The sequence below is a fragment of the Schistocerca cancellata genome, chromosome 7 (genome assembly GCF_023864275.1).
Source record: "Schistocerca cancellata isolate TAMUIC-IGC-003103 chromosome 7, iqSchCanc2.1, whole genome shotgun sequence".
Lineage (NCBI taxonomy): Eukaryota > Metazoa > Arthropoda > Insecta > Orthoptera > Acrididae > Schistocerca > Schistocerca cancellata.
This window is the reverse complement of record NC_064632.1, coordinates 323,740,288-323,766,837: the sequence shown is the minus strand read 5'-3', so window position 1 is coordinate 323,766,837 and position 26,550 is coordinate 323,740,288. Positions and strand designations below refer to the sequence as shown.

Sequence of the window (26,550 nt, the reverse complement as noted above, 5' to 3'; positions counted from 1 at the left end):
TTTCTATTTGAATGAGTGTAGCAAATCCATTCTTAATATTTCAATATCACAACAGGTTGACATAGTTGTGGGAACACCAGGCCGCTTGGAGGATCTGATATCTGCTGGCCATCTTTCTCTCACTCAGTGCAGATTTTTTGTTTTGGATGAAGCTGATGGTCTTCTCAAACAGGGCTACACTGAACTCATCGACAGATTACATCGTCAGATCCCAAAAATTACATCTGATGGCCGAAGACTGCAGATGATTGTCTGTTCAGCTACTCTACATGCTTTTGAAGTGAAAAAAATGGCGGTAAGTTTCATTTATGTGTTTGACACTAATAAGAAAAATGGTTTGATGGTTTTCAAATTGTGAAAAATAGCTGGTTCCAAGAGATAAGGAAAAACTAATGTAATGTTTACATAGGAACGTCTCATGCATTTTCCCACATGGGTTGACTTGAAAGGTGAAGATGCTGTTCCTGAAACCGTACACCATGTTGTGGTAATGGTAGACCCCCAGAAGGACTCAAATTGGCACAATCTACGTCGCCATATTCAAACTGATGGTGTCCATGCGAGAGACAATGTTCGGCCAGGAAATAACACTGCAGGTTAAATTATAGCATAAATTCATCTTTAACACTCATCAGTTTTCTCTTAATGAGCATGCGCTTATTTAAACTTTTTTGTTTTAGAAACACTTTCTGAAGCCATCAAGATGCTGAAAGGTGAATACTGTATGCGTGCAATCAACGAACACAAAATGGATCGGGCAATAATATTTTGTAGAACAAAGCTGGACTGTGACAACCTGGAGAAATACATGAACCAATTGGGTGAGTTTTGAGTTAAGTAATAGCTAAAACGATGATGTGACAGAGATACGTCAATAAAAGAATGCAGTGTGTTATTGCCTTTAAAATATTAGCAGTTTATACATTCACATTCGAGCATTTGTTTGTTTGTGAAATTGTTATAGTTTGGAGCATTCTTTCTTTGGCCAACAATATCACATTTCAAAGATGAGATGAATAGTTCATTATTGGCATTTTGTTTATTGAGACATACTTCATTTTTTGATAAAAGCTATCTATTTGTCACAGAAGGATTCTTTCCATCAAGGAGCAACTTTTTTCAGAATTTTATCCCATAACCTTAGCTCTGCCAGTTTTTTGTGCACATGAAAAATGTTGGAAATCCATGCTGGCATTATGGGACTCACCTTTATATTATCATTACAGCCAGTTACATATAATGGGTATTTCCCCAAAAAACAGAAATTGCTAGCAGTAGTGTCTATTTGTAGTAACAGAAAAGTGTGAGTAACGTCTAGTTACAAAATTAGGTAAAGTATGCTAGAATACAAACCAATTTATCTGATAAGTGGCTGTTAGCAACTTGTCAATTTTTCTTGCATGGTGGCTTATCTATAGATTGTCATTTTTAATCATAAAACTAGAGTTCAACAAGAAAAACTATACTTCCGAAAACATCACTTCCCTTTGGTCTCACCATCCTTCCCTAGGTCTCTTCTGAAGAAAAGACAGCCACACACAACCTGAAAATAGATCCAGACTTCATCATTCTCCCTGAAGACAAAGACTCCACCTCTGCTGTGATGAGTCACACTGATTGACACAAGGCCTCTGCCAGGGGCCTACCTACAAGCTTGGTCAAAGTGATCCCATCCTGGAAAACCAACATAACCTCTAATCCCTGCTGAAATCCATAGGCCTTCCCAGAAGCACCCACCTGAGTCAATCTCCCTCCTCACCCCAACATCACCCCATACACCCATCTTTTACGTGCTCCCCAAAAATGCACAGCCCAACAGTCCTGGACACAACATTGTAGATGGCTATTACACTCCCACTGAAAGAATTTCCGCTCTTGTTGACCACCGTCGCCACTCCTTTACCTCGTGGATCCCTACTCATCGCTGTTGATGCCACCTCCCTATACACAAACTCTGAACCCAACACCTCATTTTTATACGCATTATCAACTGTATCCTGACCCACAACTACTTTTCCTTCAAAAGGAAGTTTCACAAATAAATATGCGCCACAGCCAAGAATGTGTGCATTGCACCCTTCTATGTCAACTTGTTTGTGGGCCATCTAGAGGAAACCTTCCTAGCTTCCCAAGACTCCCAGCCTCTAGTCTGGTTTGGTCTCATTGATGGTATCTTCATGATCTGGACTCATGGCCAAGACATCCTATCCACATTCCTTCACAACCTCAACACCTTTTCTCCTTTCTGCTTCACTTGGTCCTGTTCTACTGAGTGCACCACCTTCCTGGATGTTGACCTCCACCTCGTTGATGGCTCCATTCCCACCTCTGTCCACATTAAACGCACTAACCACCAACAGTACCTGCACTGAGACAGCTGCCATCCCTTCTACACCAAAAAGTCTCTCCCTTACAGCTTAGCTGCTGTTGACAACAAATCTGCAGTGATGAGAATTTACTTGCCCAGTTTACTGAAGGCTGCACAAAGATCTTCACAGACAGCTAATACCCCTCAAATCTAGTCCAGAAACAATTTACTGTGCCATATCCTCACACAACCCCAACCCCACCACTTGCAAGAATCTGCCACAAAGAAGCACCCTCTTGTCACCAACTATCACCCTGGACTGAAACAGCTGAACCATATACTTTGCCAGTGTTTTCTCTCTCATCCTGCCCTGAAATGAGGAACATCCTACCCAGGATCATGCCCACCCCTCCCAAACTAGCATTCTGTCACCCACCTATCCTACACAATATCCTGGTGCATCCCTACACTACACTCATTCCCAACCCCTTGTCACAGGGGTTCCTTCCTCATCCTTCCATAATCGAATGAGACTGATGACCTTGCTGTTTGGTCTCTTCCCCCGAATCAATCCAATCCAGTGCCAAATGTTGGGAAAGGTGGGACTGGCCGCCAGTGCAGTTTAACAATTTAAAGGCATTTCTAAAGCTGCTATCATGATAAAATTCACACACAACATAGATTAAACTGTGTAGATCAAGAAAATAATATTTTTGAAAAATAGATTTTTTGGACCAAAATCCATTACATCCCCCCTTAAACAAGATCGTCCTTATTCCTTGTATCTGACAGTCTGATTTCAGCTTACAGAATGTGAACTTCACATAACCTCTGTATATGTTTTAGGTGGTGGCCCTCACAACCGGGGCAATCCATATTCTTGTGTTTGTCTACATGGAGACCGTAAACCTGCAGAGAGAAAGAGCAACCTTGAAAAATTCAAACGCCAAGAAGTGAAGTTTCTTATTTGTACAGATGTAGCAGCAAGAGGTTTAGATATTTCTGGACTACCATTTAGTAAGTACTGATTTTTGATTATAATTTGTTAAATTATCATTGGATTTTGTTCATGAAAAACTAATTTTATACAAATGTTTTTGTATGACCAGTGATCAATGTCACATTGCCCGATGAAAAGTCCAATTATGTACATCGCATCGGTAGAGTTGGACGAGCGGAAAGGATGGGTCTAGCAATTTCACTTGTGTCATCTGTGCCAGAAAAAGTGTGGTATCATGGCGAATGGTGTCCTAGTCGAGGACGGAATTGTCACAACACTAGATTGACTGATGAAGGAGGCTGCTGCATTTGGTACAATGAACCACAGGTATTGTAAACACATTTTTTGCAGAATGTGTATTGTAATAACAATTGTAATTTACCACTGTTTGAAAAGCTCACAGAAATGCAACTTCATATGGAAGTCAAAGGCAGATGATAAATTTCACCAAGTTTACTACAGTAAAATGTTTCATTACACACATTTTGAGTGTTTTCCGAAAGTGAAAAGATTAGCAGAAGGTGGAGGAGAAAGACAATTATTTTTTTCTATAGGATTGTTTATGATCAAAACTGCTAGTATTGTTTTGTATGCATGTGACTGTCACCATGCTAATTCTTGTCAGTATTTACATTCCTTGGGAAACGAAACTGCTGGTGAAAGTTATTTAAAAGTAACAGTGTAGTTTTTTCCTTATAGTTCTTTGGTATTGGCTTATGTGTGCTTCCAAATTGTTAGTATAGTTATTCTTATGATTTTCTGATAATATTGTATGGCAGTAAAAACATTTTTTTTTAAAGTTTGATAGGCACTGTTAAGTTGTTAAAGAGTTCTATATATTTTGCAGATAATAAGTTTCCAGATGCTTACATCGAGATACGTCCCTGCCCTGCACAGAAGCCCCACATCTTTAAATTGGAGTAACATTTTGTTAATGCCCCTGCAAAACAAGACTTTGTATTTCTAAAGGAAGATAATGAAAATAATGTTGTGGAGTAGGAGTCCTATTGCACTATGTGTTTCCTTTCTGGAATATACAGGCTTAAAATTGGACAAACAAAAAGTAAAAGCTAGTTCTGAATGTTTCCATTGTACTGATTTTTAGTATTTTCTATATAGTTTTATCAGTAGGAAGAGACAAGTTTTCTTCTGAAAACTTGCTAAAACCCACAAAGAGAAAGAAAGAGTGGCTAGTTCTTAATTTTAGAAGGTGTAACTCCTCGAAACAGTTGAGATAGGAATTTATATTGCTTGCTTTTCGAACCATATATTCCACCTGCAGAGAGAGGAGGGTTTTTTTGGCGGTGGTTGGAGGGGGGGGGGGGGTGAAAGGAGGGAACAAACATTTGGCTGCAGAAAATAAAAATAGGAGTAGTATTTTGAGTTTAAGAATTTCTGTCTATAGTACTGAGAGTTGCACCTCCTTCGGGTAATTTTGGTTAACCTGTCAATCTCTATAATTAAAAATTCCCCCCCCCCCCCCCCAGTTGAATTTGTCACTTTATACATATTTATTAATTAATCTATTTACAGTACTTGGCAGACATAGAAGACCATCTGAATGTGACTATCCAGCAAGTTGAACCCGATTTAAAAGTTCCTGTTGATGAATTTGATGGGAAGGTTGTTTATGGTCAGAAGAGGCAGAATGTTGGTGAGTGTGGAGATTAAAATCTACACAATACAAACTTTAATGTTCTAAGAAGCTTTTATAGATATTGAGTATTTCTCAGGTAAAAATGCTTTTTACAGTTGTAATTTATGGCCTACAACAACATGTTTAGTTTCCAAGATAGGACACATTAAATATTTGAATGAATTTCAAAATAAATAAATAAACGAATATGGTGGATGAAATAAGTGTTACAGTAACCACATAAAAACAAGACTGAAAACACTGCTAAGCTTTTGGACAAGTCGTCCTCCAGAGGTAACACAATGCACAAAGATGCTCTGTGTCTGTCTGTGTGTGTGTGTGTGTGTGTGTGTGTGTGTGTGTGTTTTAGCAAGGCTGTAAGTCTTCAATGTGCCAATACTTCTACTTTTCTTTTTCTCACTTTTTTTTTTTTTTTTTTGTTTCTTGTCTACTAAGAAGGGTCATTTTATTTTTTTACTAATTTCGATAATAAGCAAATCATCCTCAGACACAGAAATCATTACCATAGAACCCCTGGCCATAAAAAATTATCTCGTTAAAAAAACTTGGTCACTATATTGTCAAAAAACAACTACTTTCAGTGCACGTACCCCAAGTACATACGTTTAAATAAGAAAGAAATAACAGAAAAATTAAGAATATTGAGTTTTAACAGCTGGACAGAACTGTCAGAAAAATGAAAGAACTGATAAAGTTGGGGCAACCACTAAGAAAAATGTATGAGAAATGGAAATACCATATTTACCCGAGTATAAGATGACCCTGAACATGAGACGACCCCCTTTTTTAAGTCTCCTTGAATTTTTTTGCAAATTCTGAAAAATCAAAATTACCAAGTTTTATTAATGTAAGGGATCTGTCTAGAAATTTTATCATTAAACCTATTCTAAATTTATGCCAATTGTCTGTGTTTTGATAATAACAGAAAAAATAAAATAAACAAAAAGAAATTGTTACCTTAATTTCTATCAGTGCCCTTTTTGTTTACTTAGCCTGTCATCTGTGGTATCACTATTTTTAGTTATTATCGTCATCCTAATGGGACAGCTGTGAAAGTTATCTCTCCGTTGTCGTAAATATGTGGCTGTTTCTTTCGAATATGGGAGATTTCTGAAGTTGATGTAACTGCGGGACCCGAGAACATAGCCTTTTTTTCTGAACACGCAGTGGATTTCACCTCTACGCTGATGTGGCATTGCTTCTTAGCATTAGAAGTACGTGTTTCTGTAGTATCACATGTCAGTACCATCCCACAGGTGTCGAAGTTGGCAGTGGAATTAATAGTTTCCGCCAGACACCAGTAGTGGTCGTGTGGGATCCTGTGGACCCAATGGAGCACACCTGCTGACCCACACCTCCAGCGACTCGGTATCACGAGTGCCCTCTGCGCCGCAATATAGGACGGCCGGCAGCGCCAGACATCCCACGGTCCCTATCTAGACGTTGCGGGCTTTCACAATAACTACGCACCCTCCGACTCAATAGTTTCAGTATCAGAGTACGATAGTAGAAGCACTTTTGAGAATGTGATATATTTCTGCAAAACACTTATTGGTGTCGATGGCCCAGCAATTAAATAAAATATAAGTTGAATAACAGGGAAACAATAGAGTTGTGCAGCACACAATTAGTTATGAACAACACAGCTCACTTGATATTCGCTTCTAAACGCACACTACGTCTTCACTGTAGAAGCCACGGAAATCTCACAAGTGCACATGTCGGCACTCCAAAGTATTTCTATCTGCTGCGACCACATGCAAACTGCTCCACTGTCCAAGTCTTTCCACCGACTGTGCATCCGTCGCGCTATACTGTCCGCGTCAAAGCACTCACTCCCGTGTCCTCTCCGGAAACGATGCTCCTCCCCCAACCTCCATACGTCTCTCTTAGTAATGAGTGCTGTGATTGGCTACAATGCTCGTGCCATGTCTTCATGCCAATGCACCCACACAAAAATAATGAAACATTCGAAATACTGGATTTACATTTAAATACTTGAAATTAAATAAATATTCCTACAGCTGGACCATAAACACACTCTAACACACATTATTAAATACATAAACAATTAAATAAACATATATCAAAAGAAAAGAAGCAAATTGTAGGCCAGGAGCCTAATGTCTCTGTGCTTTCTAAAACGCAGTAAATAATTGACCAGTTTCTTCATGAATAGCATATATCGGATATTAACAAAGACATAGATGAATCAATATATTTATAAGCATGCTGCTACCATTTTTTCGTGTAACTGTGGAGTACTTATGGCCTGATGTGATTGTTAGTAATCGGCCACTTTGACCTCCAATAACTCGTGTACTACTCAAGTTACATGCCTGTAATTCATACTAATTTAAGTTTACACCAATAGCTTTCTAAAGACATAGCAATCGACAAAATCGGATGAAGCATTAAGATTTTGGAAATTCATTGCTGGGTGTTACTTGTATAATTTAGTCAGATACTTAATTTAAAACTAATAAAGATATTTTGAAAATCTGATTACACCATCAGAATCATTGTGCAAATAGTAGTATTATACATGTCTCTATTTGAGGTACCGTATCATATTTCATCTGGCTATTATTAATTTCTATACGAACTGTGAAATGTCTGCCATGATGGTTTCACAAAGTCCACCATCTTTGGTGCTTTCAGCATACAAGTCTTTTTCTTTGACACAGCATCACTAAGGAATTCCCAGCCACGTGCTCGGCCTGGACCATGCGCTGGGGCTACCCCTCTCGTCCGGCTAACGTTCGGCAGCACATGTTTGCTGCCAGGCCTCGGCTTTGATGGGCGTCCTGTGCGGCTGCCCAACCTCCAAACATATAATATTTCCAGGGCACCACAACTTGCCCGTTACCTCACAACGTCAGTGTCTTTTGTAGACATTTATGCTACTGTTGAGTATGTGTCCAGTTTTGAAGTTAGTTCAGTACCAAGTGCAAATGCATTCAAGCAAATTGCAGTTTAAATATGGTAAATATAAATAAAAAGTCAAAGTATGCAGTATACATTCCCATGGTAGGCTGGAGGACAAAATTTCTGCCTTCTCAATACTTCCTCTCTGCACTCATGGTAATTCTCAGCCAAGCTGAGTCACTGTCTCCCTACAACTTTTGTAGTGTTGCGCTCGAGCAACAATGAAACATGGACAACAATGTCTTCTAGGGTGCACATCATATGTCCAAACAGAAAGATCACAGTCACTATGCAGTCCAATTATCGATCTGTCACTCGTCCTGCGATCAAGTAACATCTGTCCATACTACCTCCACAGCAGGTCTTTAATTTATTCTTATGACAATAGTTTAATATGATTTATTTCATTTGTTGTACATTTCATTCTGGATTAATTTTTCTTCTCATTTTATCTGAATGTCATCATCTTGTTCTAAAACTGATTAAAAGCTGGTAATTATTTTCCCCAGTGTTCCAAAATATATAGCAATCATTTGCAAGCCACTTGCTAAATTGTTAATTTTTCATAACCAAATAAAACATTGACTTCGGTTCAGAATGAAGTAATGGTATTTCAAGGACAAGATTTTCGCCTTTGAAAGTTGCCTTTACTTAAAAACCAACATAAGTCTACGTATACAGTAGAGGACATTTATTGCAGTACAAATACAACAAAAGTTTGTTAGTTTACAGAATTTAATGTTATTTTCTCCTGTGTTTCAGAAAATTTTCAGATTTTAAGCAGAGCATTATAGTGTTGTAGTTGCTAGCTTACAGTTTCTCACATATCCCTTGCACTAACGCTGCGAATCAAATATTACGTGATTGTTTCAGCAAGTTCGAAATTGTATCAGGCACTTCGGCATATGGAAAATCTTGAGCCTATCAAATGCAAGTATTGTTTGATGTGCCCTACCCTTCAAAATTGTTAAAAATAAATTTGTACGAAACCTCAATAGCCAAAGCTTCATATGTAAATGTGAGACATTTCCTAGATTAATATGTTAAATAATGTATAAACATTGACCTTGGCAACAATAGTTAAATCTGCGAATGTAATACAACCCTGTATTATTCGAATGTCAAATCTGGAAAAAGTCTGTCTTATAATAAATATCATAATTCAACAAGGTACAGAAGACCTCTTTGAAAATAATCCATAGAGAGAAAAAAACAGGTTACAGAAACATGTCCAAGGAGATAGAAAAGGACTTCAACAAAAACACCACACACAATTTTTACTGAATATTCAGAGAAAATATGACAGGGCATCAACCACCGGGCTAATGCTTCAAAAAACAAGGCAGAGCACTGGAGACAAAGATGAGAAGAAACTGTAAAATATTAGCACGATACTCTGACGTACCCAAAATCATTGAAAAATAATAAAGGACCTGGAGAAGACTGATTGGTTTTAGGAATTTGGAAATTAAATCATGAAAAAATCACACCCGAAGTACATAGAATCATTGGAAACGTGGAAAATAGAAAAGTTAGCAGGAGAATTGAATTCGGCCCTAATACATCCCTTCCACAAGATAGGAGACAAAATGCCGTAATAAGTGCAGAGGAATTTCACTAATAGCTGTCACTAACAAAATTTTATACGAAGCCTTGTTAAATCAGCTAGAGCCTCAGATAGATTCACAGGTAGGAGAACACCAAGGAGGCTTCAAGAAGCGGTCGTCATGCAGTGAACAGATCTGGTGTAGATGAACACTCCTCCACACACTGGAAGAAGTGAATGGACAAGAAGGCCAGAAAGCTAATTCAGGAAACATTAACAAATACAACATGTGAAGTGACGTTCATGAGAGGCGTCTCGGAACCATTCGAAATAGAGACATATGTAAGACAGAGATGACCTGTCACCCATTGTATTTAACTCGGTCTTAGAGAAAATAATCAGGACATGTGACAAAGGAGTCAATGGGGTAAAGATGGGGAGAGACAATGATAGAACCATCAGCATAAAATGTCTGGTTTTTGCTGATGCTCCATCAGTGCCAAATTAAGACACTACCGTAGTCTTATCAGAGGCCTTATATGCCTCAGAAACAGCAATAATCAAGGAAATAATGAAAATCAAGGAGACAATAACAAGGGGGAAAATACTGAGAAAGATCTATGGGCTGTTTCAGAAAGGGGTCTTGCTAGAGAGACTGTACAAATAGACAGACTGTTATAAGCATCAGGAAAAGAAGGGCATAAAGTGCTAGGCACATACATAGGATGAACAAAGGCAAACTGACCAAGAAGTTTTCTTTAATATAGTAATGACCAATGCAGTGAAGTCCAACTGGGTAAAGAAAATTTTGGAAACTCTCAAAAAATTGAATATCTCCCCAGAAGACATGACAGGCAGGTAAAACACAGAGAAAACTCTGAAAAGGTAACGTTGAGCAAATTGTGACATTACTGCTGGGAATGTGAGTAAATATAATTACTTAAAACTGCTAACCATTAATGCTCACTTTGACATCTCATTGAGTAGTCTCATCAGAAATAAATAATAAAAAACTTCCCTCCACCAGGTACAGAACATGATGTGCTTGTACCGAAAATTTAAACTGAAACTATAAGAATTAAAGTGCCAATAAAGTTCTTTGGTGATGTAAACTCGCTGGGAGAATTTAACACTCAACTTTTAGATCTTCGTATCTGCTTTGCTGCTAATGTCCTGTTGTAGGTAATACTGTGTTATAAGAAAATGTAACAATCTTGCCACACCGTGGAAATCATCAATGACTACATCTTCACACTCTGAAAGCCGGCTACAGTCTGCGTAATGACAGTGATGTTGCACATCAATTTATACTTATAGTAGCAATTAGTAGTGTTGTTTAAGACTCACATTTACAAAATTACAATAGAAAATTAATACACAGAGATGAACTGCGGACAGTGTAATTTAGGTACATTATTTCCTGATGAGTATGTATAGGTAGTTGGTGAAATGAACAATTTAGAAGTTTGTAACAAGGTAATGTGTAGAAATTAACAATGTGAATTACATTTGATTAATTTATTAGCAAAATATAACTTGTCATTTTCCTAATATAAATTGGAGTTAAAAATTAATTCATTTAATAGAAGCCATAAATTCAAAAAGATTGCTAGAACTGAAGATCAGTATATGTTTATAGTTGTAATAAATGACTGTGTAACCTTTCTTTAATTACAAACAAAGTTGCAAGTATTTTACCTTGCTTGACCTATTAGGCTGCAGACTTTGATGAAATAATGCATACAATGTGAACAGGTTATGAAGCAAATATAAATTCTAGTGAACATTGGTAGTTACCAGGTTTTCACCAGAGAACATACATGGCTCTGAATGGGTCCTCTATAAATTACATTCAATAAAAAATTTAACAAGACATCCATACCAGCATTTTTACTCTTCAGTAATTTCCATAACCAAAGCCCCTCTGGTTGATACATGTATGCTTTGTCCTTTAAAATACCATTGAGCAATACTGCCCTGAAATCAGATAGTCTTATAAGCCAGTCATGTTGAATTTCAACACTAAACAGGGCTCTCACTGTCTCAAATCTTGCCTATATACAGCCTTGTAGAGCTAAATGTTTCAGCAAAACAATCAGTATACCCTGTTGCCACCAACTGAACCTTAGATTAAACCACCTCATTGTTTGCATTTAATTTTGTAGCAAAAACCACCAATTTTGCATTACATTATTTGTTTTAGTTTAAACTAGTTCTCATGTTTTTTTCTTTAGAGCATCATTTCTTCCTCCAGTCTTCTGTTTCCTGGCTACACCTCTTGTTTATGATTCCTTGGTGCCTCACAAAAGAGTGTCATTCATGGTTGATGGGCAGAATTTTAACAGTAACATAATGGCTTCTTTAAACCTTTCCGTTCAGGTAAATTGTAGCTTCCTTTTTCTTCATTTCTTCATTTCTTGCTTCCATATTGCTCTCAACTCGTTCCTCAACGTCACACAAATGGTTGCTAATCCTTTTGTCATTTACAGCCACATCTCGGTTCATACAATCCCATTGACAGTCCTCTGCAAAAGACAGTTTCACATTCAGTTTCTGTAATATCTTCCTTTTCGTCGACATTTTATCATCAATACACCTTTTTTGAGGAAAATAAACATAGTATCCACAATCATCATAGCCAACAATCACATATTGTTTGGAAAATATACTGTCAAACTTCTTAAATTCTTCTGTGGGAATGCAAGCATTGCATCCCATTCTAAATATCATCAGATCATCGAAATAACCTTCTTTCTTGAAACATTTCAAGTAGAGTTTTAATTTTCGTGGGACCAGTTTGATTGAGTGTATGTTGTAGCCAAAATTGCCTTACCTCACAATGATTTTCATAGGTATGTGACAGAGCAGAGCCAAGAATGTGCTATCTCACAAAGAATTCAATCTTCCCACGCAGCAACTCTATTCTGTTGAGGAGCGTATGATGCAGTAATTGAATGTTTCAGTCCAATTGAATCAGCAAACTTACTTACTTCTTTATTACAGAACTACTCGCCTCCGTTTGTACATAATTCTTTAAGAGTAACACCAGCCTGAGTCATCCTCATTTTCATTAATAGTGATTCATCAATTCCATGTGTTGCAAAAGGAATGTCACTCTGAAACTGGAAAAATCATCCTTAGAAACAATAAAGTATCGATGACCCTCCAAATGATTTTCTTCCTTTGGTCTGCAAACACCTGCATGAACTAATTCTTCAGTTCAGTGGGATTCTGCACTCTTCCACCAAACACCAGCCAATAATGTTTACAGTAGACGCATCTCTCACAAAATCTGTCTCTGTACCGCAATGCTTCAAAAACTATCACATACAGCATTTATGTTGATAACACTTTCTTTCATGCCGTCTCTGCAAAATATCATCAATTTCAGCGACAATACAAGACTTTCTTTGATGAAAAACTTTCACAGCTTAACAATAAAGCTTGTTTTCACCGGTGGATGTAGCAACATCAGTTGCAATATGGTTTTTGAAAAATATTCACTATTTGCCATCTTCAGTTACCTTATTTATTTAATTTTGTACAGATTTCTTAATAGAAAATCAGTTACAGATCCATATTGGCAAAATCTTAACATTTTCAAAATATCACTGTTCATTTCTGTCCATTGAATCAACATCAGCACATAAATCAATACATGTGTACATCAATTCAAGCTGTACCAAATGCTCAATGTGTACACCTTTGTTGGCACTATCCAGCTTCATTGGAATTTTGGATGCTTCATCCGTAGTGAACAAATCATGTGATGTGTCGCACCACTGTCAATGTACCACTTGTCATAGACCAGTTTGTTCATATCTATAGAAAAATTCGCTCACACCAGCAACATTTTGGAAAACAAGCTCAAGCACGAGCACAGCTCTGGCCACATCACTGTTTTCAAAACGCTACACCCGAATATAGCTAGGGCCACAATTTTCTCAACACACACATCACCCATCACTCGAAAACTGAACCCATGTCATATAAGAACAACGTACGGACATCTCACTACCTGCCCCTTGACAGTTGCTGCCTTTTGTTGTCAGTTTCTACAATTATCTTCAATGAAGTATTAGTTAACGTAACAGCGAATGGCCAAGTGACTATGTGTTTGCACTGACATAATTTCATTCATATACTTGTTAGGTTTCACAGTGACTGTAATTCTGTTCTAAATACAAGGGGTATTCGGTAACTTCAGATTGTCCGTGAAATGGAAACCAATATAAAACTCAAATTTTTTCTGTTCACAACAGTTAGCTACAACTTCCAGCTATTATCTACAAAATCACCACTCCGACTTAGGTTGTACAAACTTCCCAATGCACTTGTCATAGACAGCAGCCGCCAGTGCTTTCCGCCAATTCTCTATGCTGGTCTACAGCTCATTGTCAATCCCAAAATATTCTCTTCATAGCCAGCGGCTGATGTGAACAGAGATGAAATTCAGAAGGAGCAAATTATGGGCTGTATTTTGCGTGATCAAACACTTCCTGTTGAGAATGTTGCAGGAGCATCTTTGTTGCCCCTGCAGGATGTGATTGAGAATGGTTTTGGAGAAGGAAATGCATGACAGTTGTGTTGAGTGGGCTGCATAGCTTCAGATTAAATTTCTCACCAGGCCCTCGTACTTGGCAGGAGAGCCTATTTTCTAGGCATCTTTACATGCTCATTGTGTACTCAGAACTCTAAAGAGCGACATGACACGATCGACGGTTGTACTAGAGACACTGCCCAACACATCTGTGCAAAGCTGCACTGGATTTTTCACAGTGGTTTCTATTTCATGACTGATCGGAAAGTACTTTCCGTATAACCCTTTTATTTCACATTTGTTTAGTGAGCAAGAAAGTTTGTAAATTCAAAAGGAAAAAATTCTTCAGTAACTTATCTTGCACCTATGTGATGGGATAATTATACTTTTTATCATAATCATTTTAAAATTTGTGATGTATAAAAGAACTAGAGCAAATATGAAAAATAAATATGGGAACTTTGTCCTTTTTTAGTATGTATTACTCTTCCAAATATGTCAATTACACATGTGCCAGTAACACTTTAAATAATGGCATAAATGGCCAGTATTCTTGGCCTGATATTCCTTTATGTGACCAGTCTTCAAAGCGTTAAAACTCCCTTCTCAATTTTTGAACCTCTTGCTGTTGTTAAACAAGTTGGTAACATAGATCAGTTTTTTTATTTTGTCTGCACTAGTACATTCATTTGATTTATGGTCTTACATTTTAAACAAACCAAACGTGTTTCATATTGTTTTGATAAGTGCCCTACTTTGCCAAATGAAAACCATTTTCTCTCTTCATTCTTTTATAATGAAATGTCTTTGTTATATCTACTTTGGATGAAGCTTGTTCACATCTTTATTGCTATTTGTTATACTTTACTTTTGACATCATTGTTCTAGCAACACTTTCATCAACATAATGTTAAACGAAGGTCATCATTGTTGATTGGCTTGTCTAACAAAGTTAACTTTGTTTCATCAAATGTGATTAGATGGCCTCATATACCACCAGATGCTTCCCACATATTGTTGAGAACTTTGTATTCAATCAGATCAATGTTTTCAGCTGAGCAAACTTAATAAATCTTCTTCAGCTTGTCTTAAATTCTTTTCGTAGTCTTGCAGTTCGCAACATGAAGTAAAGGCTTGGTGTCAAGCAGTAGAATTAGCTATTTCCTTGCTTTGGGATTAGCCTTCATCCAATTAGCAAGATCACTTGTGTAATTTTGCCTGTTTCCTGCTGTCTTGATGAGCTACCCATTTACAACATCAAAGATTTCGTCACACTGTAAAGTAGTTCTCATTTAAGATTCTCTAGGTACCCCAATTTTCTTCTCCAGTTAGTGTTCAATTCACTGTCTTTTGTCACCCATTGTGTCATCTCTTGCAGTTATTGTCAAAATTGGCTACCACTGTCACACTTCATATAAACTTTACCACTGACTCTTTTATGATGTTGATCAAACATTAAATGCAAATTTAAAATAAAGCATCTATTTAAAATATCACAAAATTACAACAATCCTAGAAGAATATGTCAAAACGAGAATCACTATCATTCTGATGTGAACTCGAGAAGTTTCTGTAGTTGCGCAAGTGACAAACTTCAAAGATAAATAATTCTTTCACAGATTGACTGACATAATTATTTCATTGGTTTAATTTTAGAGCCTTCTTATCTTAACATTGTTTTCTTTATTTAACAAATATGTTTCACTTTTACAGGTTCATCATATGAGAATCATGTAGCACAAATGGCACCTTCTGTGAAGGAGCTAGCACAGCTGGAAAGCAAGGCACAGCTCATATATCTTAAACGACAATACATAAAGGAGGGCCGTGCTTGGTAACTTGACATCTAATAAATGTTCAAAAAGATGCCACATTAATTCAGAATGACTGTGTAGGTCCTTTACAGTGGGGCAGCTTACAACATGAAGTAGCTGCAGTGTATCTCATAATATTAATTTCTGTAAACATCTTATTTATAGCTATGTTTCTCAGATTGTCAGTCTTGAATTAGACTTTCAGAATTGACTGGACAAGGAAATTCAAGTTTATGGCAGTGGTAACATTCTGATGATTCACTACAGATGAGACTTAACTTGATTGCTGTTCTCCAATAACAAAAATAAAATAAATGTAAAAATTTGCTCATTAAATATTTATATGTTGAACTCAATTTAATTGCCTTTGGAAGCTTGTGATATTACTGATTGTTGCTTGATTAAATCTATAGTGTTTTGAATTGTGAGAAAATCACACCTCTGTGCTATCTTACATGCATTAGTATACCCTCAAAGTAATAATACTAATTGTTTACTCTTCATGAACTGACCGACAGGAGTAGCTGTTTAGATAGAAGTTGGATGACAGTGTGTGACTGTGGACTGATATTAAGTTGGTTCCGAATGCTACCGATGACAGCTTTCAACACATTGTGTATTGTAGACACGTTGTTCCCATGTTAGTTGACCTGTGATTTTCATCTACATCCCAGCATTTAAAATTAATAATATAGTCTCATTTGTGAGTATACAGATGCACTGAGCACAGTGTTGTCTACTAGCTAAGGCTAACAAGGTTGGCTGCACCAAGAAACCAGTGGGTACAAACGAAGACATTCGACTTCTATCAAAACAGCTACATCAACGAACCACCACACAGACAGTATTGAAGTGAGCAATTACCAAGGAAGAATTGTATTTTTTGTCACACTGAATCACATTTGTATTATTTGTTCATGGAGTTTGCTGTGATATCATCATTTATTTCTTAATGCAGCGGCATCTTCTGCATCAGGCTTTCTGAAACCTTCGTGTTCTTATACAGAGAATGAAATCTCTTATTGAGGGGACATCAAAGTTACTGTGCTGCTGCTGCTACTTAATCATCAAAATTTTCATTGTTTTTGTTAAATCGGCCAACAGTTTGGAAGATTTGATAATACATCTTATGTAAAATTCTATTTGATCAGCCGAGGATTCTGTGAACCCAAAGCGTACTTCAGACTGCCATTACTGTCCTCCACTTTTAAATAATAGTAAATATAAATATACTAGATTGAACCAAAGGATGTGGTCTGTAAAAAGAAAGACACAGTTCTTTTTCGCAACCATAATGACCTTTTATTATCAGTTAACGAGCATGCCACTCAAAAAAGAAAACAAACACACACACACACACACACTCACACTCTCTCTCTCTCTCTCTCTCTCTCTCTCTCTCTCTCTCTCTCTCTCTCTCTCTGCAACCACATGCTCACGGAAATCTCTGTGTACTACTGTATTCTGTCAACTATGCTGCACCTTAATTTGAAGCAATTAAAAAAAAAGTCTCCCTCCTCCTCCTCTTCCTCTTCGTCGTCATAGTTGTCCTCTTCATACACAAGATGGTCTTCACTGCCACCGAGAGCATTACTTACGCTGCACTTCTTGAAAGATTTGACAGTAATGTCTTCTCTCACTCTAGACTGCAACAGTTTTATCCACTCACACACTTGATTGTAGGTCATTTGAAAGCTCTCTTCGGTGTGAATTCATGTTGGGTTTCATCTGTCGTCCATTTGTTAGATTTCTCTCTCATATGCACTTTAAATGGTTTGTTTATCAAGACATCAAGAGATTGCAATCGTGAACTAAGTCCCTGGAATAACGGCATGCTCTATATTTCCCAGTCTCAATCTCTCTTTCACAGAATTTTTCAAATGACTACTGAACTGATCTAGCACAAGAAGAAAACTCTTCTTCAATACAGCACTTTGCTTCTCTCCCCCTCTATGTTAATCCTAATTTCATACCAGCCTCATCCATCCCACTCTAGTCATGTAACTGAACACCACCTGGTGGTTTTTCAGAAGGTTTTGGCATTGCTTTGCACTTGAAAATCATCATTGGGTTAAGTTTAGTACTATGAGCACAAATTGAAAGGACAATAGTGTAGTGAATTTTTTCATGTCCACTTGTTTTTATAGTTACAATTTTAGAACCTTTCATGCCAACAGTTCCATCACTTGGCACATCAAATGTCAGAGGAGTTTCATCCATATTCGCTGTTTGGCTTAGTTCAACAACAACTTTCTTTCGATGTTGAATAATAAAGCGAGGGGAAGATAACATCTTCTCTTCAGGCTCTTGTGACATTTGCTGAGATATTTTGGTTTTCCTGATTAATCGGATTACTGCCGGTTATTCGCGTCTTTCCTGCACGGTATTTCAACTGGGTGACCCGCAGCCTTCTTCCAGTGCTGTCTGATACTGATTACTATGTGGAATGAGTCCGGTATTTATGCCTACATTGAGCTAGGCATTCTAACCCCTCAAGCGTGTGTGACAGCATATGCCATCCACCACCGACTGCTCATCCAGTGTGTGCGATGTCATATGTCGTCCACGCTTTTTGTATTTGTTTATCCTCTCGGCCGATGCAGTGTGAATCACGGCTGCTAAATGGCAGTGCCGTATGTTCCTTTGCTTCATGTTGACGGAGTTCGGGAGTTAGCATTTGTGATTCACCTGGGTTACGAATGTTTGTCTTTGTGTGTGACGATTCTCAGTAGGTCATGCGCAATGGCTGGGCTGACGGAAGATGAAGTTCTGCAACTTTTGATGGAGAATGATATTGAGGAAGACGAGTTTTCATTCTCTTCTGGTGATTCTTCAGACGATGAATCTACTGTGCAGGATGCAGTCTCTCCTGACTGGAAGGAATGTGACACTATTTCTGTACCTACTGCATTTACATCGAGTATTGCTGAAGGTAGGCTGAAACTCCAAAATCCTGCCAATGCAGGGCCATTAGCTTATTTTGAATTGTTCTTTGACAATGAAATAATAGAAATGATTGTGAAAGAAACAAATAAATATGTGGCAATTTTTTTTACAAAAGGAAAGTGAAAAAATACTTTCTCTGAAGAAATCTTGATTTGTAAAGAGGTTTCCAACTGATTCTGATGAAGTCAGAGTTCTTTTAGCTCTATTTTTATTGATGGGGATTCTGTGTAAAAGATCAGCTAAAATGTATTTTACCAGAAGGCACATGCTAGAAATGCCCTTCTTCCCTAATGTTATGAGTGAAGAGAGATTTCATCTCCTGACAAGATTTCTACATTTTGCTGACAACACAGAACATCAAAATGTATGTGGCAGTAAAACCATTTATGAAATTATGCCTGTGATGAAGCATTTGAAAGCAAGATTTCAGAGAGCTTATGAGCCAGAACATAACAAAAGTGTTGACGAATCCTTGTTGCTGTAGAAAGGGAGACACTATTGGAAGCAGTACATACCTTTGAAAGCAGTACACTTTGGGTTGAAATTTTTCGAACTGTGTGACAAGAGTGGGTATTTATCGAACTTTATTTGTGCACTGGAAGAGATACTGATCTCAATTGTCAAATAACAAAAGATGATGACCACAAAAGTGGTGTTAAATTTGTATGGAAATTGGTTAGACGTAGGTAGGTGTGTGTATATGGACAATTACTATTCAAGTCCTGACTTGTTCCAAAGACTTGTGGACAAGAATACTGATGCAGTAGGAACAGTTAAAACTTGTAGGAAAAGAATGCCACATATTGTAAATAGGAAGTTACAGAAAGGACAGATCATTGATGCACAAAAGGGGAAATTGGTGGGTCTGAAATTGTAGGATAAAAGAGAAGTTACAGTGCTAGCAACAAAGCATAGTGCATCAACAGTAGATGTGCAAAGAAGAGTAAAAGGGGGAGAGGTACAAATGACCCAGATACCACTCTATTTCTGACTACAACCAGGACATGGTGGGAGTAGACTAGAAAGACCAGTTACTGGAACTGTTCCTTGTGGAAAGAAAGCAAAGTAAGGTTTGGTACATCACTGGTAGCTGACCTGACCTCTTTTTGTAATTCCGGAGTCGGATCTTAATGCAGTTCCAAAATACTATTGTCATTAAAAAACAATAGATTTTTTAATGAAAATAATATTTCGGAACTGCATGAGTTTCCAACTCCGGAATTACAAAAAGATGTCGGGTCAGCTATCAGTGACACAAAATTTTTAATCAGACCTTTCCATAAGAAAATGCTTATCAGCATGAACCCTCTGCCCCCAAAACTTTGTTCTCAATTCAGAATTCACAAACCTAACCATCCAATATGCCCGATTTCTAATGGAATGAATAGCATGTACCATGATTTAGCCAAATTTCTTCACAAAACTCTGAAAAAAATCATTCATTTTCGAGAACAATTATTCTGTCCCCAATAGTCACGCCTTAGTTCATTAAATAAAAGATTTAGAATGCAGCCCAGATACCAAGTTGTTTTCACTAGACATCAAAACTCTTTATACAAACGTTCCTGTACAAGAAACGCTTACAGTCATGGAAAAAAAATTTACATCTTTTCAAAAAGCAACTTTCAGAGCAACAAATCACTGACTTTATGAATCTAATTACAGTTGTAGTCAAATACAACTATTTTGAATTTAATGAACAATTGTTTGAGCAACCAGACGGTCTCGCTATGGGAAATCCATTAGCTGGTATCCTTCATATTCTTCACCAGCGAACTCGAAAACTAGGCCCATCAATTGAATTTTCTTGATTTGATGTGTACAGGAGAAGAAAATAAAATCTCATTGAATGTTTTCGTAAAAAGACATACACCAATCAGATCGTACCTGCATCTTCTATGCACGCACAGTGTCATAACAATGCTTTCTTTCCCATTGCTATTCACAGAGCTACTTCTGTTCCACTCCTGAAAGAAAAATTTGAGGAAGAAATTAATATAATCAAAATGATAGCAGTTAATAACGAATACGAACCTGCCATAGTGGATAACATTCTTAAAAAGAAAATGTAAAAAGAGTTACTACACTCGGCAGCTCTATCGTTGAGTCCAGCATAAAGTAGTAGCTTTTTTCTACTCCTTTCTTGGGGCCCATCTCCTATTAGAGCCTTCTTTGTTATAAATACAACTGTAATGTCGCCTTTTCAACCAGTAGTAGTTTGAAAAATCAACTAATTCCCCTTTGAAAAACTCTGGTATGTCTAAGATTCTTTGCGACACCTTCTCTTCTTATACATAGGACAAACAGACGTGCCTTTACAGTCAGATACAAAGAACACCTTTTAAGAAAAAATGGTACTAACACACACAATTTGTCTTTTGCTGACCACCTTTTGATTACAGGCCATCCTAAAGCTGTTGACGATATCGACATTTTGCATACTGAGAAGAAAGGGCGTAGATTAGATGTTCTCAAAGATTTGAAATTTTTAAACATCTTCCTTGAAATGATGGCCTCATTCTTAATGAGAAGCTACAATTACGTAATAAAAGCTTCTTCAATGTTATAAAGCCATTACTTGATATACGATTTCGTGTTTTCTCGTGCAGTTACCAAAATATTTCTTCTATCTAAGTTGATTCATAACTGTTTGCTCCTTAAATGGTTTATATTAACTACATTTCATGTTATACCGTTTTTCTATTCGCTAATTTATTCAGCTCCCTTTGTAATTCTGTAACGGCGCTTTTCAGCCTTTAAACTGTACTTCTAAGCTCTTATGTAGACAAATTGTTACCATGTCTGCAGCTGTTACATAAAATATTGCCTCTTACTTCATGTATTGAACATTTCACCTGTCTATATTTGGAATGTTAAGTAGCCCTTTGTGTTTGCGGCTACTAGATGACATTTTCGGAATAACATTCACCTGCCTAGAATTGATAATGCGGACACCTCAGTCTGATGCTACCACAGCTTGGCATGTGGTGCAGCCCTTAGTGGCCTGCCTCTATATTTTCTATTTTAATATTTTGTGACTAAAGCGTTATCGCTTCATATTTATTTTATGTGTGACATACCAGTTTTAAATGTTTTATTTCTGATGAAGGCACTCTTAGAAGTGGCCTAAACCCAGATCAAAGAGACTTCATTTTCATGACCAAGGGCTGCAGTCATTTTAATTTTTGGGCATTTTGCATTCAGTCCTCTGTTGGCACATTTAGGCTCCCTCATTTTTTTCAGTTTTTCTTTACTAGCCTGTCAATCACAAATGGGTTTTTCTGTTGGTGGAGAGCCAAAATGCCGCTTGGTTGTTCTGTTTCCATTCTTCTGCATTTGCTATTACTTTCAAATTATAAACTGCATCGTATGAACACCTTTTATTTTTTTCTTTTATGAAACTAGCTACTGACAGAAATATTGTACTGTTACCGATAACACAAATCACTTCCATTTCAAGTTCACTGGTGCCATATACTGCAATGATACATCATAGGCTAGACAGAGTTCTGGGTTTGTGATGGCAGGGTGGGAGGAAGACAGTGTCAGGAAGCTTGTGAATCACCGCAACTCATGTTCCTCGCGTCGGTGTACTGCTGCTGCCAGTTGAATCCAGTGTTGCCAAATAGAGATAGCTTCCATGCCACATCGAATACATGGGTATTTTTAAGCCTTGTGGGAATTTCAAATCAAAGACTGGACATTTTTAAATTAATGTAGGGTATAAGACACATCTGAATTTTGGAGGCAATTTTTCAAAGAAAAGAGACATTGTGTTATAGGGAAGTCAGAAATTACCTTAAAGAAATATTCCCTTCATTCCTAATCATTTCTTTTACCTGTCATAGATTGTGGTTTCTAGGAGTAGAGTGAGAAAGAGGATGATCCAATGTCGTTACTGTACATATATCTTGAAAATGTTTTGTCCGTCTTCTTACACCTCTTGTAGCCGTATAGTTATTTGCTTCATCCATTCATACTTCCATCCATCCTTCAGACAATCTTAGAATAGAATATTTGTGCAACACTGAATTTATAATTTTATTATTATGGTTTGGAGAAGAAAATGCAGTCACTGATACGGTACTGGAAAATCTTGGTTGGAATATAAACAATGAAAAGTGTACATATGCATTACCACTGACAGTATAGCTACAGCAATTAGTGGTAGAGTCACTTAAACAAAATTTAAAACTTATGGTTCATTGTCAGACTGAAATGAACACACACACACACACACACACACACACACACACACACACAGTCCGCCGCTCGTGGTCTCGCGGTAGCGTTCTCGCTTCCCGAGCACGGGGTCCCGGGTTCGATTCCCGGCGGGGTCAGGGATTTTCACCTGCCTCGAGATGACTGGGTGTTTGTGTTGTCCTCATCATTTCATCATCATCCAGGAAAGTGGCGAAATTGGACTGAGCAAAAGGTTGGGAAATTGTACGGGCGCTGATAACCACGCAGTTGAGCGCCCCACAAACCAAACATCATCATCATCACACACACACACACACACACACACACACACACACTCCTGAGGCTATCATATGAAATGAGGTAATATACAAAGGTCACACAGGATTTGAGACTGGTGGCTTTCAGGTCCTTGTCACACTTTCAGCATAGAAGTACAATATTTTAATACAGTCTAATGTAATGTATTGTCTGATACGAATTGTTTTTAAACTAACCTTCTAAGCAGGCATATCATTAAGACTGCGAACTAGAAGGAAAATAGAGATACTGCCCAGGTAAGTTTTGAAAGAAACAAAAGTTCTAATATTTGTTGAAAATTTTAAGAGAATCCTTTATGTTGACCTCAGTTGATGCCTGTGTAATTATTAAGTATAATGGAATCACTCCACATTCATTATATTTGCTTATGTCAGTTTTGTGTAACAGATATTATCTGTTCTGTGATACAGAGGTAAAGTGCTAAGAACAGGTAGAAGTGACATCCTTTTAATGCCAGAGTATTGATGTAAATAAGATAATTGAGGAGTTGACTTTATGTTGTTTGACGCCTAATTTCTGCGAGTTAGTGAAAATAAAATCTTTTGTGACTTCACCAGTGTCAGGTGAGGTAGTTTGTCTTCAGCTTGCAGACCACTAATAATGTATATCCACACTGTTACATATCAGTAGTTCTTAACAGAAGCTAAATTAATAAAACCACATCTCTTGAAACTGTATGCCTACATTTATGAAGGATTACACAGTCATTTTTCTACGCTGAAAGAGTCTTGGAACATTATAGAAGTATGCACAGCAGAAATTTATTTACATTGATTTCACTTATATCTTGCAGTATTGAATTTAGCAGTGTATTTTATTCGAAAGTACACAAATTCTGAGAAATCTGACTTGCTCCGCTTCCCTGCCTGCCTACTGTCCAGGGTACTGGTCTTTGATATTATCAATACCGTATTTAATTCTTTTGCTGTGTTCCAACTGAAAATCATCTAATTCATTTTCCTATAATTTTGCTCCTTTTTATGATGTGTGTGTGTGAGTGAGGGAGAGGAGCACGGATGTTGGGTTGTGATCATTTGAATTTTGAGTCCTTTAACAGTTTTTGACTCTGACATTCATCAGACTTCCCCTCAATTAATGAATATCCAGTGAGAATTTTTTGATAACATACTGCATGCTTGCCCATTCCTATCCATACATTTTACAAATTGCTTCATTAATCTCAGTTCTTTCATTAATCTCAGTTCTGTGTTAGCAGTGAGCATGTTAACATTGTGCACAGCTATGTTGCTCACCTTGTGTTGTTTCTCAGGGGTCAATATGCTTCTCATATGCTACCATCACAAGTTTGTGTGTACAAATAGTTGTTCACTCTTTCAGATTACTGCCCTATTGCCACTATTGCTCCCCATATTCAATTCTGCCAAGAAAAAAATATTTTATAAATCTCTTCTAAGTATACAGCAGTTAAATGTTAAGAATATTTGCACCTGTGAATAAGTGTGGCTTTAAAATCCTTCCCTTCCCCTCTCTGTTACACACACACACACACACACACACACACACACACACACACACACACACACACACACACACATTATGTTGGCTGATGAGGCCAGAGCCTTCTGGCCAAAAGCTTACATGTTTTCATTGTGCCTGTCTGCGACTCCACATCTCCACTATATGGTGAGTAGCAAATTATCATTTTTGTGATATTGTCATTATTCAGTCCTGGATTTTCCATTGTTCGAAAGAGTAAAAGTATAGTTGAGTGGCTGACAGCCCACATAAACAAGATTAAATTGGCTACATTGTTCCAGTGCTGCATCTAAGATGGGGTAAAGTATTGTGTTGTGAGGAAGGAGTGAGAAAAACTTAAGTTGAGGTTGAAAGGCAGGGAAGGAGAGAGGAGCAGCAAGGGAATGAGATAGGAATGTGTGCAGTTGTGAAAAAATGCAGCCTTATTTAATGTGTTAGCTCTTGAGGCAGGACAAGTGTGTTTCTATACAGGGAGCAGAAATGAGAATTATATTCTTGTATGACTCAAGTTCTGTAAGTGAACTATATGTGATGTGAATTAATTTGCCAGCACTCTTCATTAATTTTCATATCCCACACTCAGGAGGACATATTTGCTTTTGAAGTAGAAGGCAGTTGTATGGAGTTGTTAACTTTAGTTTGTAAGTGCTTGAAAGCCAACACTTTCAGACTAAATAACATTGTCTGTGCACCAATAATTGCTGCAAGAAAAAATTCAAAAGCAGAAGATAGCCTATTTAAGTTTTCTTCACTTTGCATGCACATCATCTTTCGCCAATACGTACAAAAGTGGTTTTGTTCTTCAAAACATCGTGAGTTGAATGTGACAGCTGCTGCTCTGATCATTCCACACCTTCAGTATTGACAACTTTTTATTTTTGAAATTCTTGTAAATTATCTCTTTCAACAATATAGTTCCCTGTGTGTTGCAAAAATCCTGGTACAGCTGATGCATGAAATTTAACTGTGTAAATTCTGTTTCAACATGGCCCAGAGAACTGATCCCTGCAATACAGCCTGGACACTAATTTTTTAGAGAGTATCAGCCGAAGACATTTAAAAAATGCCCAACTTCAATAACACCACTATCCCTGGTCTTCACATAGCTCTTCAAGTTTTCAGTACCTCTATCATTATATCAGTAAATATTATTGCATAATGCTACGAGGAGTGCATAAAATTTCATGATATTTACGTGAATGATACAGAGTTGCATATAATGTCAAAATTGTATTTGCAGAAACCTGTTGACAAACCATTTGATATGTATTATTTGTATTTTCAAGTATTCTCTAGCGTTACAAATTATTGTGACCGTGATTAGTCATAACATTGTCTCTTAAATTTCATTCCTCATACTTTTTTTATGAAGAATGTAATCTCCCATCTCTTTCCTAGTTGCAGCTACTGTCTACAATGAGCAAAGTCTTTCCTGAAGATTTAAGCGGAATAAGATTAAAATAAACTTTATAGTTTACTTATCTTTCCTTGTAGAGTTGGCTCCAGTTCTTTTTGTCTAGGGGTCTGATTCTTGAAACTGAAATTCTCACATTTTAGGTCCTCGTGGTTGAATTGATCTAAATGATTTTGAATTGGATAGATAAAAAAATCTACTCACCAAGCGGCAGCAGAACACATACATAAGACTGTTGTGACTGGCAAGCTTTTGGAGCCAGTCGCTCCCCTTCAGGCAGAAGGGTTGAAGGGGAATTTTATCAATAATTGATTGTTTTCATTGTTATAAATAATTTTGAAGATTGTTGCTGCAGAATTTTTGTTTTTACGTTAAATGT

General features: G+C 37.3%; 1 protein-coding gene across 1 annotated transcript in view; it reads left to right on the top strand.

Moving 5' to 3' along the window:
* Window positions 1-16,226, top strand: part of LOC126092271 (ATP-dependent RNA helicase Ddx1) — a 58,090-nt gene extending 41,864 nt beyond the window's left edge. The window contains exons 8-14 of the mRNA XM_049907787.1: window positions 56-295; window positions 410-596; window positions 681-821; window positions 3,155-3,325; window positions 3,418-3,635; window positions 4,842-4,962; window positions 15,693-16,226. Of these exons, the coding sequence (XP_049763744.1) occupies window positions 56-295; window positions 410-596; window positions 681-821; window positions 3,155-3,325; window positions 3,418-3,635; window positions 4,842-4,962; window positions 15,693-15,817 (1,203 nt within the window). The 3' untranslated portion in view covers window positions 15,818-16,226. The remainder of the gene's footprint in view (window positions 1-55; window positions 296-409; window positions 597-680; window positions 822-3,154; window positions 3,326-3,417; window positions 3,636-4,841; window positions 4,963-15,692) is intronic.
* Window positions 16,227-26,550: the final 10,324 nt, after the last annotated feature.